Source organism: Mustela putorius, unplaced genomic scaffold, assembly GCF_011764305.1.
Source record: "Mustela putorius furo isolate JIRA1106 unplaced genomic scaffold, ASM1176430v1.1 tig00003896_pilon_pilon_pilon, whole genome shotgun sequence".
NCBI classification, from domain to species: Eukaryota; Metazoa; Chordata; class Mammalia; order Carnivora; family Mustelidae; genus Mustela; species Mustela putorius.
Genome location: NW_025422045.1, coordinates 11,462,616 through 11,475,479, shown reverse-complemented (window position 1 = coordinate 11,475,479; position 12,864 = coordinate 11,462,616). Strand labels below are relative to the sequence as shown.

Genomic DNA, 12,864 nt, shown 5'->3' with positions numbered 1-12,864 from the left:
GCGCCACCACTGCCCACTGGCCATTCGTGCCACCCCGTGGGATGCTGGGGGTGGGGGACAAGAAGGGCTTCTCCCAGTCGGTCCCAGCTCTCTTCAGAGAAGTCCGGGGCATATGGGGAGTGGGGAGCCAGGAGAGAGCCTCTCCAGGCCTGCCTCTCAGAGATGGCCCCTCAGGCCTCCCAGCTGCACTGCCAGCCCATTCCAGAGGCTGAAACAGAGAAAGGTGCCTTTTGGGGGGAGGTGGGGAGTCAGATTTGTTGGAGGTTGGCTCTGAGCCTTGGGCAAGTCACTTACTCCCTCGACATCTCAGACTCACCACCCAGCTCCCGGGACTTACCAGGGGCTCCTGTTAGCAGACAGCACAGGAAGGGCCATGCTGGACAGGAGACATTCGAAGCTGGCATCGTCGGAGGCTGTGCCCCCACCAGCCCAGCAATCTTGCCGGATCCCTTCCTTGCCTCAAGGACACTTCTCCTTCCACCTGCGTCTCTGGCCTGTTCTGCACAGCAAGACTTGCTGGGTGTCTTATGAGCAGGCACAGGCCTGGTCACGTGGGGCCTGAAGCTCATACAACTTGTGGGGAGGGCAGTCCTTGATAAGAAAACAGGAAAAAAAAATGAATAAAAAATTTGGTATGAGGGGCACCTGGGGGGGTGCTCAGTTAGTTAAGTGTCTAACTCTTGATTCTGGCTTAGGTCACGAGCTCAGGGTCATGAAGCAGAGCCCTGCGTTGGGCTCTGCACTTAGCTGAGAGTCTGCTTCGGGGTCTCCCTGCCCCTCCCCCCACCCCAGGGCATGCTTGCTCTTGGTCTCTCTGTCTCTCTCTGTCCGTTTCTCTCTAAAATAAATAAACTGTAAAAAAAAAAAAAAAATAGGTATGAAAGTGAATGTTTAGAATGATTTCATGTCCCCCTTGACCGGGATCTCTTTGGGCAGTTTGCCCAAAAGAGTTTGCTGGAAACATGTCCCTAGAAATACTTCTTAACTGCAACCTGGCTTCACTGCACCTTGCTGACTGGAGGCCAGTGGTTCTCAAAGTGTGGCCCTGACTGGCAGCATCAGGATGGCAGAAGAAAATACAAATTCTTGTCCCATTCTAACAGCCGCATCAGAAGGTGGTGATGGGGCCCTTCAGGGGAACGAAGTCTCGGCCCCAGGCGGTATTGGAGGGGCTTTCTGTTTTTCACATTGAGTTGAAGGAAGCCCTTCTTGTCCCCCACCCCCAGCATCCCATGGGGTGGCATAGATGGCCAGTGGGCAGTGGTGGCGCCTGCTCTCAGCCACTGACAGTCGAAGTATAGCAGACACAGGATACAGTGAAGTTCATAGCTCCATGGATTTTTGTAGGGACCCCTCGTGGAGCCAACCCTCACAAGCAGGTGTTTTGGATCATGCACTGACCTCGATGCAAGAAAATACCTTGTCTCCCCCATAAGCTCCAACCCAAACACAGGGTCATTCTGAGCAAGCACTCTGGCCTGGGCCCCCTTGGGGACCTCCCCACAAACCTCAGCTCTGTCCCCTACCCCCCTCCCCACCACCGCTGGCCTCCAAGGCCCCGCCTGACTTTGCCTCACTTCTCCCCACAAGGCTGCCAGCAGAAGCTCCCTCCTGTCCCACCTCCTGTGTCCCCCAACAGAGAGGAGTCAAATCCCCCAGCTGAAATTCTCGGGGTCTAGAAACAGATGTGAAGAGGTGACTCAGGAGACACTATTTTGGAGAACAGAAAATCTTTCATGCGGAGGCGGTCAGGAGAGGAGGGAGGGAGAACAGATCAAGGGCAGGCCCCCCTGTCCACGTTGTACACATTAGCAAGAGGGGCCCCTTCCTGCAGGCACGTGCAGCCACTCACCAGGTCCCAGGCGTCCCCTGGGTGGGGGGCCCTTGTGCAGAGCACAGCCTGTTCAGCCCTCCGCGGCAATCCTAACAAGGCGGGGGGTGCCCTGGAGATGGAGCCCCACAGACGGAGCCAGCAGCTGTGGAGGAGAGCCAGGGTGAGACCCAGCTGTGCCCAGTGCGCAGCCCCAGGGAACCACCCCACTTCCGGGGCAAGGACATGGGGACAGTCAGCAGTTTCTGCAGAGGAGGGGGGCACCTGTGGGGAGCAGAAGAGGGAAATGAAGAAGAGGAGCCCTTCTGGCTGGGGAAAGTCACCTAAGAGGCCTCCCTGTGAGCCCGCGGGGTAGCTCAACTGTGGAGCCTGGAACCCCAGTGCACACACCGACCCAACTGCTACCGTCAGGGTGTCCGGAAGGAAGGAAGGGGTGAACCGACTGTGTGCTGGCCCTTTGATTCTCTCAACAGCCCCGTGATGAGGCCGGGTGCAGAAACTGAGGCACAGCACAGTGAAATGATGCGCCAAGGTCACTCAGCAAATGGATCTGAGGGAAGGACTGGACTCCGGCCCAAGAGCACGGAGCCTGGGCCCCTTCTCCCGAGAGCATCCCAAGGCCTTGGCAGTGGGGGCGCCCCCCATTGCTTGGCTGTGCCATCATGGGAGGGGTCCTCTCCGGCCCAGAGGGTGCTGTCCGATGGGTCTTCTGTAATCAGCCCCATCTTAGCCCCAGGTAAGAGACAGGAAAGACCCCCGAGGCACCCCCTTTCTGAGTATCACCAACCCCACCCCGTCCATGGAGGGCCCCCCAGGGAGGAACTGCGGCATGTGTCCATTTGCTAGAGAGCACCAGCTTCCCGAAGCAGGACAAGTGGTGGTGGGGCCCTTCTGCATCCCCACTGACTCACAGCAAAAACGCCGCCATCCGAGGCGCAGGGGAAGCTGGAATCTGACCCGGGCAGGCGCCCGGCCTGGTCTCCATGGCAGCCGCGGATTTATTACGGAGCCTCCACCCAGCTTGGCGGACTTTCGACTTGAAGCTGGGAGGAAAGGGACGGAGCAGGCAGTTGTGGGAGCCTCAAGCCCGCAAGTGACAGCCTGAGGCCCAGGATGGTGAGTGGGGGCCTGTGACATTGTGGAGCCTGGCTGCCCTGGGGTTGGGGGTACGGGGGGGGGGGGGGCGCTTTCACGGGCTCCTCTCCCTGACTGTTTTCCTCTCTCTGCTACAGGCCAAGTTCCTTTCCCAGGACCAAATTAATGGTAGGTTGGCGTTGCTCTTTGATTAGCAACTTGCAGCAAAATGTGGGTCTCATTAGGCAATTTGCTCTGCTCGTTTTTTCTGTGGGTGGGAAGGAGGGCAGCTGGTGGGAGAGCCCACCCACAGGCAGGGGGCCGCCTGCTGCAGGGGAGGGGGTAGGGCTCAGAGGTGAAGTGTTGGTGTTACAGTTGTCAGTGGGACTTACTGGTGGGGGAGACAGGAGAGGGCGCCCGCTAGAGGCTTCTCCAGGACCAGATAGCTGGATTTGGGAGGAGGGATGGGAGATGGGGAGTGCCCCATTAACTGGCTGTGGCTGAGAGACCTGGTCTGCACTCTCAGGCAGGTACTTCTACTCTCTGGGTCTCAGTCTCCCCATCTGTGAAATGGGCGTGGGCTGAGGTGGCCTCTGTGGTCCCCTGTCCCCTGACATCAAGCAGCATTTGGAGCACTTACTACCCGAGCCCCCAGTCCACCCGCCGCCCAGCCAGCCTCAGTGTAGCACAGCATGGAGTTGTGTTTCCAGAAGGCCAGGAGGGGAGAGTTGGGTTACACAGAACCCAGGGGCCTGCCAGAGCCCAGCAAGGGTCCTACAGGTGTTGGAGGTATGCCTAGCGCTTCTTGGGCAGGAATGCCAGAGTTCTGGGCCCCCAGAGCTTGGTCTAGAGTGGGTGGGTATTAGGGGGTGCAGGGTCTGGGTGGGCACCTTGTCTTAGATGGCTCAACATTCCTCATCCCAAGAGAAGGCCAGAGTAGGGACTGTGAAAACATAAGGCCCAGGGCAAGGGCCTCTCTTTCCCAAGTCTAAGGGCAGACTGAGTGGTGACTCAAGGCTGGAGTCCGGCTGTCGGCCTCAGGAACGCCCCTCCACCAACCCACACCTAGTTTTGAGGCTCACTGCCCTCCCCCCGCAGGATTTGTGAAACTCCCAGAAGGCAAGAAGGGACGCTTCCCTTTGTATCCCTTTGTATCCAACAGTAAGAAAGCAGCCACTAACGTTTCTCAAATGAGAGATTGCGCAGAGGTAGCTCACCGGAGTGGTAAGGGCGGGAGTCTTGGAGGCAGCAGACTGGGGGTTCCATCATCTCTGAGCCTCAGTTTCTCCTCTGTGAAGTAGGGAGAATGACACTGTGAGCAAGAGGCAGAGAAGATGTCAGTCGGGCACATGGTGTCACCCAGACTTGCTCTAGCTAGCATGAGCTGGGTGACGAATATTTTGAGCTGCTTGTTCAAATCAGTCATTATTAAATAAAGTAGCATCAAATAGTGTTTCAGTCCCTGCATCTATGCAGTGAATGTTTTAAAATAACCCTATCATCAATGCTGAAAATTTGAAAGAGGTTTCAGTTTAATGAATTTGTACAAGGGTGAGAAATAGTGTAATGGTAACTCACCAGATTAAATGACCATACCTTCACTGGGCAAAGAGCTGCATTCATTGGCATGCGGCCTGGCTCGGCAAACCATGGTTGAATGGAAACTGTAGGCTGGCAAGGGACACGAGAGCTGGCAAAACTCACTTGTGACAATCAGCTGCCTGGAACGGAACTTATAAAGAACAGTGCACATTTTATTGTTACTTATAAGTGGCGTGCTACACGTCCTCGATGTCTGTAAACGTCATGATAAACTCGTGTCCATATGCCATCAGAGCTGGTTGTTACACCCGCACCAGCACACAACTGGTGTTCATCTAGGCCCTGGGGAGGCCTTCTCTTGCTCCAGGGTCTTTGCATTCCCAAAGGGAAGACCTGAGGGGGATTTTTAACCCATTTATTCTTTCCTTCACCAAATATGAGTCCTTTCTTTGTGCCAGCCCAGGTCTAGGCTCTAAAATACGGCAGCAAACACGACAGACAAAATCCGTTCATTCGCTCACACAGAGAGGAGGGGGACAACAAAAGCAGTAACATATATGGGAGGTTACAGGGCCTGCCCTTCAGAAGACAAGGCCAGAAAGGGGGAGCAGGGAGGGTGGAAGGGAGCTGCAAGGGGAGCGGCCTGCTGTCCTGCCCTAGCGCGGCGGTCCCCGTTCAGCGGTGGCCTTCTGGGTCTTTCAATGGTCTATTTGTCCATGTGGGAAGATAGAACGTGTTTTACCTAACAGTTAGGAGATGGGACTCCATTTGCCCCTGACCCCGCCGCTTTTAGGGGCATGGTCCCAGTCACTCATCCATGTGGGAGAGGCAGTTGCCTGTCTGTGAAGTCTGGCCAATTCTAGGCCCCAAGGGTGTGATGGGCATCAGGCAGGGACAACAGTCATGGTCTGAGGACTCAGGGGGCAGACTCAGAAGACATGGTGGGTGGTCACGAGAGGTCCCCAGGAAGGGCGCTGGGGGAGTTCTAAGCCCTACATGCAGGGTGGCTCCCTCAGGGTGCCCCCACATTAGTGGTGGCATCACCCCCACTGGCATGGCGCCCTCTTGGAGGGAATCGGGTTTTGCAGGAACCAAAGGTGGGATCTTAGGCCAGGCTCTGGTGCTGCTTCCTCTAGACCACTTCAGTTCCTGTCCCCTGCTCATGTGTTCTGGCCCTCTCCAAGCCCAGGCTCTGGAAAGTTCTGAAAGGGTTAGGCTTTCCCCTTCAGCCTCTCCACAGGCACAAAGTTGGCTAATTGTCCCTAAACCCCACCAGGGAAGCTGCCTTTTATTAGCAGCGCCCCTGAAATCCTCAAGGAGAGGCCTTAATTGGGGAACATGAAAGGGCCTTAGGGCAGAAGCTGGCGACCTTCCTTCAGCCTCCCCCTACTCCTGTCTACCCTCTGGTGGCCTCTGCCTGGGAACCCAGGATCCAGAGTGGCCTGGGTGGAGCTCTGCTTCAGGGGCCAGACTGCCTCCCCCCACCAACCTCCCTCCCCAGGCCCTCAGCTGCCACAGCCTTCAGTGGCCCCTTGGCACTACGGGAACAGTAGAGGCACTGCACTGGGCATCACAGGGGCATGGCAGGATGAAACAAGGGCCCAGGGGAAGTGCTCCGTAGAGTGAGCCTGTCATTGGTTTTGTTATTATCAGCTGAGGAGCGGCTCAGAGGCACAGGGGAGCTGAATGCTGAGAGGCCCCGATGGGGCTCTGCTGTGCGACTCAGGGATTAGAGTCACCAGGGAAGCTCTTGACCAATTCTGCCCGCAGCCCCACCCCAGCCTGTCTGGGAATCTCGGAGGTGGGGCCCAGGCATCCTCCTCAGCTCCTTGCAGTGCCCCGAGGGCAGGGAGCTGGGCTCTGCTGGGTCTAGGGGAGCCTTAGCTCCTGGCAGCCACTGCATCTCCTCCCCAGGAGGAGGGGTCGGGGGAGCAGCCAGCCAGATATAGTCCCACGGAGTCTTTAAGCATAGGACCAGGGCTGTCTGTGTCAGAGGACTGCCTGAGGGTTCAGCAGCCTGGAGGTGGGAGGCTGGAGAGCGTGGACACAGCAGTGCTCACAGATGTGATAATAACTCACCAGATAGGACAGCCATTCTCCACCAGGCCTTCCCAGAGGGGATTTCTACCCGCGGCATAATTTCCCTGGTTTCCCTTATACGCTGTCTTTGCAAAGGTACTCTAGAGTCTGCAGGCCCTGCTGTAAACTCCAGGTCTCCATGGGCTGGCCTGGAGGGTAGGATTGCTTTCCTTTGGTTTTAGTCAGTTATGGAAGGGGAGAAAAGAGGAAAGAAAAAAAAAAAGGGGGGGGGGAGGGAGAGGCAGGAAGGGAGAGAGACGGAGGAGGCAGAAGGGAAGTCAGGAGGGGGAGGGGATAGGGTTGCCAGATAAAATATAGGCCACCCAGTTAAATTTGGATTTCAGATAAACAACAAAAACTTTTTAGTATAAGTATATCCCATGCAAAACATGGGGCATACTTATACTAAAAATGTATTCCTTATTTATCTGAAATTCAGTTTAACTTGGCAGCCCTGTAGTTTTATTTGCTGTGTCTGGAAACTCAAGAGGAGAGTCAGCAAGGGGAAGGGAAAGGAAGGGGAAGGAAAGGGATAGGAAGGGGAGGGGGAGGGGAGGGGAGAGGAGGGGGAGGGGAAGGCAAGGCATGAGTGTGGAGGGCAATTACATGCAGGTGACTCTTCCTTCTGGGCTGTGCACAGAGTACAAGGAATGCTTCTCCCTGTATGACAAGGAGCAGCGGGGGAAGATAAAAGCCACTGACCTCATGGTGGTGATGAGGTGCCTGGGGGCTAGCCCAACACCAAGGGAAGTGCAGCGGCACCTACAGATCCACGGGATCGGTGAGTGGTTTGGGCCAGACATGGCTGCTTGGAGGGGCACACACCAGCTGGGCTGGGGGTTGGGGGCAAGTCCTGTAGCTGGCGTCTTGGCGTAGGGCCCAGCAGGTGGGTATGAAGAGCTCAGACGTTTGAGGTACGGGTGGAAGTCGGAACTCACCAGCAGACGCTGTGGAGACATGTGGCCAGGTGTGCTGTGTATCACTCAGGCTTCCTGGAAGCCCCACGGCAACCAGCGACATGCCTGTTTGTCACAGAAGACCACAGGATCTAGGCATTCCATTATCACAAACTTGCAGTAAAGACTGTGTTAATAGTGATCCCACGTGTTGGGACAATTTCCCTTCACTGAGTCTTTGTCCTATGCTTAGCTCAAACAACTCTGTGAAGTACGCACCATCCTCCTGTTTTACAGGTAAGGACCAAGGTTCAGAGCCATTAGGTAATTTGCCCAAGTTCTTAACTCAGTGGTGGAATCAGGGTTAGGACCCGATTCTTCTTTCAAAGACCGACCCCCTAAACACTGTGGAGAAAAAAGGTAGAAGAAAACTCACCCAAGATGCTACCATAATTGTTCTCTCTGGTGATGGGATTAGGGATGATTTTCATTCCCTTTATTGTTTCTTTCATGTTTGATGATGGGAACACCTAGGACTTTTATAACCAGAAACAAGTTTTATTAAAAAAAAAAAAACAAAAATGAGAAATACCAGAGAGGTGTCAGAGGCCGGATAGATGTTTGCCCTGGTAGTTGGACACACAGGAAGGAAAACCTGGCCCAGAGGAAGGAGGTGGACTGGAAAGTGCACTTGACCTGGAGCCCAGAGGTGACTTCTGGGTGCCTGGACCACATTTCCTCACCCATCGGCTAGGGTTACTCGGAGGTCCCGTCAGAGCGTATCTGCAGCAGCACTGGGAGGCCATGGGGGGTGGGAGGGCTTCTGAAGATCTGGAGCCGGCTGATGGGGTGCTCAGGGACTGAGATCCCCATTTCCAGCTCTGAATGGGGTGTTGGTTTCCTTTGGCTTCTGTGTCCTCCAAACAGGAAGTTGTGGTCAGGGGAAGTTCTGATTTCCTGCAGTTGTAGCTGGCCAGGGCCTGGGCTGAGGCCTGCAGGCATGCTTGGAGGAGGGGCCTGGGCTGGGGAGACCAGGGCAGAGGCTGCAGTGAGGGAGAAGGCCGAAGAGGGAGTGGGGCTGGGGCTTGAGGCTTCAGGTGGGGTCACCTGTCCGTCCTTGTGGGTGTGCTGCAGTGGCCACTGAGGAAGGATGGATGCAGAGAGTACTTCCCTCCAGCCCAGGGCTGGAGGGGAGCCCCCATATGGGAGCGGAGGAAGTGCGCCCCATCCTGGTCCTGCCACCATCCTGTGAGGTGACTCCATGCTCCGGGGCCTCTGTTGCCTTAGTGGGCAAAATGGGGCAAGGGTCATCCCAGTCACTGAGGGCTCCTGAGAGGATTCATGAGGCAGATCAATGGTGGGGGGGCTCCATAGGAAGGGCTGCATCCTCCTCATGATAACTGTCGCCAGCATGGCACTTTCTGAGTTGGGGGCCCTTGAGCCGGCCATAGACTTGGGCAGGAGGCCATTTAGCTTCTCCAAGAAGAGCCTCTTCCTCCCTGCTCAGTCTGCTGTGTTGGGGGGTTTCCCAGACAGAGATGGAGAGCTGGATTTCTCCACTTTCCTGACCATCATGCACTCGCAAATAAAACAAGAGGATCCAAAGAAAGAAATTCTTTTGGCCATGTTGATGACCGACAAGGAGAAGAAAGGCTACATCATGGCGTCTGAGCTGCGGTCCAAACTCATGAAACTGGGGGAGAAGCTCACCCACAAGGAAGGTAAAGGCCTGAGTCCCTCTTTTGCAACAGTGAGGGGGGGGGGTGGGGAAGGGCAGCAAAGCCCGGTCAGCAGGACTGTGCAGACACCGCATGTGATGTTTGCCCAGACGGCTGTGACTCCGTGTCATACTCAGTGAACTCGAGCCCAAGGGAAAGAGTAGGGGCCTGAGAGTGACGGGAGAAGGCTGCCAGGGTGAGGGAAGGCCTGGGGAGAGCATGCTAGGATCTACTTGGGCCTTCATTTAGTGCTCACAAGACCCCTGGAGGCACCAGTGCCCTTGTTATAATGACCTACAGGTGACAAGCTGGGGTGTGAATGCAAGTCTGTTCGACACACATACGGACCCTCAGACTCTTTCCCCTCGCCAAAGCTGTCTTCTGAAGTGGTTGCTGATGCTGAGGGTTTCCAAACTGAGATGCTACTTTGCCCCCCTTCTCATGACTCAGCCGGTTTGAAGTGCTCTTCCATAAGGAGCGTCTGCGGCGGTCTTTGCCTCGCATCTTCCAGCAGGCCAGTGGGCTTTCCTGCCTTGGAGCAGGATGAGGGGATGGGGTCTTCTGGGCACGCCCTTTGGCCATTGTAGGGGGTGACCCCCATGCTGGGACGCCAGGTGGCATTCTTCCAGCCTTGCCCCTCCCCCCGTCACAGCAGCCGTCCGGGGGCTGCCACCAGAGGCTGGCATTTCCAGTTAGGCTTCTGGGCCTGCCAGTGGCAGAGACGCGAGTGCTGGGCTGGGACACAGGCAGGTGGAGGGAAAGGCTTTGGGAATGGTGGACCTTTAGCCTTTGATTAAATCACAACAAACCGGTGGCTTGAATTCGATTTGATGCCTGGCTCTCCCAGACCCTCAGAGGTGTTTCTTAACCTCTCTCAGCCTCCACGGTTTCCTGGTTGGGAAACGACAGTACAGTAGACAATCCCTCAGGTCCCTCCAGGAGCTAGCATTCTGTAAAGCAGTTCGCTTAGATTTTATCTGCAGTCACTAAGGCACAGCACAGAGCATTTAAAAATAGCGCTACAGAAGGCACACTGAGCTCTCCCTGCTTTTTCGGGCTGGTGGCGACCGTGAGCTCATCTTTCACTGTGGCTGCGTTCATGGGAACGTGGGACACAAGGGCTCTCCTTTGCGCTCAGGCTCTTAGGACACTGCTCAGCCTCTTATGTTGCAGGTGGAGTGCTGTCGGGGGCGCAGAGAGGGCAGCAGAGGCCTTCATTCTCACGGTTAATGATCTCTGTCTGAAGCCGTGCCCTGGCCCCCCAGACTCACACCCATCTCTTGTTTGTTTAACCAGGGAAGAAACATTCCAAACTGGTAATGTGTTCCAGACAAGCAGGAAGACCCACATCCCTTCCTCTTGCTATGGGAGGGAGGAAAGATGATATGAGAAGTAGGAATCCTTTACCCTGGGTGACTAAAAGAACATCTTCAATTTTATTAAGCATCTTCCGAAGGCTGGAGGAGGCTGCCGGGAGGCCTCATTCTAAGGCCTGGAACAGGCTGATTTCAGCCCCCTGGGTCTTTGTGGGATCTGAGTGAACCCAGAAGGCGTGGCCAGCGCTCAGCTGAGGAGTACAGCCCCTCTTGGGGACAGGAGGGGCCTGTATGCTTGAGCTGCAGCTGCCACTGGGCCTGTCCACTGGAATGGGTTGACCCCAATGGCTGATGGGTAGAAGCTTCTCCATGAAACAGGATAAATTACAGTCTCCTCAACATTCTAAAAATACTGAGAACTACCATCAGCTTAGGCACTGAGCATAGTAATTACATTTTAGAGGAGGATGGATAGTTAAGCAGAGAATCGCAGGAGATTTTCCAACTGCCCAGAATTATATGTCAGGGACTTCTAGAGCCAGGGAAGCTGACACAGGGCAGTGAAACAGTTTTTGCAAGGGGATGAGGATGGGCCCAAAGAGCCAAAGGCAGGTTGGCACCAAGAGGCCACTGTGGAGAAATGGAGGTTGAAATGGCCTTTCTTGCCAATATCTGGGACAAGCTAGTATTTTGTCCCAAGAATCCAGAACCAGAAGAAACAAGTAAATGAAGTGATTTTTTTTTTTGAGCAATGTCAGAGAACAATGACACTTTTGTACACTTTGAGCTTTAGACACAGTTGAATTTATCTTCTCTTCTACTACCGCCCCCCCAAACACACGTTTTAAAAAAAGAGGTGATGGTGGCATTCACCACTTGTCACCAAGTCCCCACTTGGGGTGGGGCAGGAAGGGAAGGCATGCAGGCTGGGGGCAGGCCAAAGCTAAGGGCAGGGTGGCCCAGGATGGGGCTGTTCTGCCGGGAGACTGAGGGAGTGGGTTATAGAAGGTAACATCCATACCAAATGTTTCTGGAAATACAGGCACAGATATTTTCGTTAAAAAAGAAAAAAAAAAAAAAAAAAGACAAAGAAGCAAGCAAGCACCAGGTGGCTTCAGTGACGGACTCACCACTAGCACATCCCCACAATCTACCTGGGCTCCTGCAGAAAGCCTGATTCACTCAAAACTGAATCTGTCTTCAGGGATAGGGGTGAGTCGTCCTGTTCTGTTCACTCGTTAATTTCCTGGTCTTCAGGAACAGTCCACTGGACACCAGGAAAGACCTTTGGGGAGCTTCAACCCCCAATAACTAATTTGATGTGCTATAATGTAACACTATAGCCAAACTGAAAAATTAATGTGATTTATTGCAGTGGATGATCTTTTCAAGGAAGCAAATATCGAACCAAATGGCAAAGTGAAGTACGATGAATTTATCCACAAGATCACCATTCCTGTGTGGGACTACTGAATAAAGAGAATTGCAAGAGAGCCTCCCCCAGGCCTGAAAACTCAGACTGTGAAGTTTTTAAAAAGAAAAGGCTCTTTTACCCTGGGGGCCGGGGGGGCACGACTGGTAAATGCTGCAGCAAGATGAGATGAGTTGACCGCAGCGGTGGCAGGGCGGAAACTCAGCAATGACATGAAATGGTTTCAGCCTAGCATTAGTAGTCTTTAATAAAAGATTTGTATTGATTTTTAACAAGTGCCATTAGTCCAGCATTTTACGGCATTGAGAGAGCCTTTGGTTTGCAGTTGGGCCTGGGTTCCAGTTCTGACTCTGCCATGTCCCAGCTGTGTGACTCTGGGTAAGTCATTTCACCCCTTAAAGCCTCAGTCGGATCCCTAAACTCAAGGTGGACTCCGACTTCTTACCTCATGGAGCCTACTGAGGGTGTCTGTTTTTGGTGCTGGAACCATCTTCCACATTTCCAAAGTAAAGCCAGTGCTGAGCAGAAAACTAGCATCAAGCAAAGAGCTAAAACAAACGAATGAACAAGTATGGTTAACATTTCTGGCAGCACCATGGGGCCACTTTACACATTCTTATTCCCAGCGTGACTCACAGTGACATGGTTCAGGATATTCATTCATAAACACAGAGTACAGAGTGAACACGGTCACATTACAAGAGGCATCAGCTAGACGGCAGGGAGGGCAATGGGACTTTGCAACCTACACTACAGGCCACCAGATGTGACCTGCTGCCTTTATCAGAGCCTTGCAGAGCTGGAGGAGCTCCCGTCTGTTTTGAGCTCTCCTGTTATCAGAGAGGGTCACAGCACTAGGATGGTGGGCCAGATTGATCAGAGATATAAATAAAGGGATGGAACAGGCCATGGCCAGGATACAGCAAGAGCCCCACTGGGACCTCTTCCAGCCTGAGCAGGGTTTTCAGTGAGGTTT

General features: G+C 54.2%; 1 protein-coding gene and 1 long non-coding RNA gene across 2 annotated transcripts; one reads left to right on the top strand and one right to left on the bottom strand.

Annotated features, from left to right (window-relative positions):
- Window positions 1-9: 9 nt before the first annotated feature.
- On the bottom strand, window positions 10-6,736 carry LOC123388204. Its single transcript, XR_006602770.1, has 4 exons — window positions 4,502-6,736; window positions 2,743-4,195; window positions 1,853-1,976; window positions 10-591 (listed from the first exon to the last, which is right to left on the bottom strand). It is a non-coding gene; the product is annotated as an uncharacterized LOC123388204 (long non-coding RNA).
- Window positions 2,284-12,160, top strand: CALML4 (calmodulin like 4). Its single transcript, XM_004758611.3, is given in 6 exon segments — window positions 2,284-2,897; window positions 2,900-2,947; window positions 3,064-3,094; window positions 7,167-7,307; window positions 8,955-9,143; window positions 11,832-12,160. Coding segments are annotated over 6 exon segments (774 nt in total). The 5' UTR covers window positions 2,284-2,630; the 3' UTR covers window positions 11,930-12,160.
- Window positions 12,161-12,864: the final 704 nt, after the last annotated feature.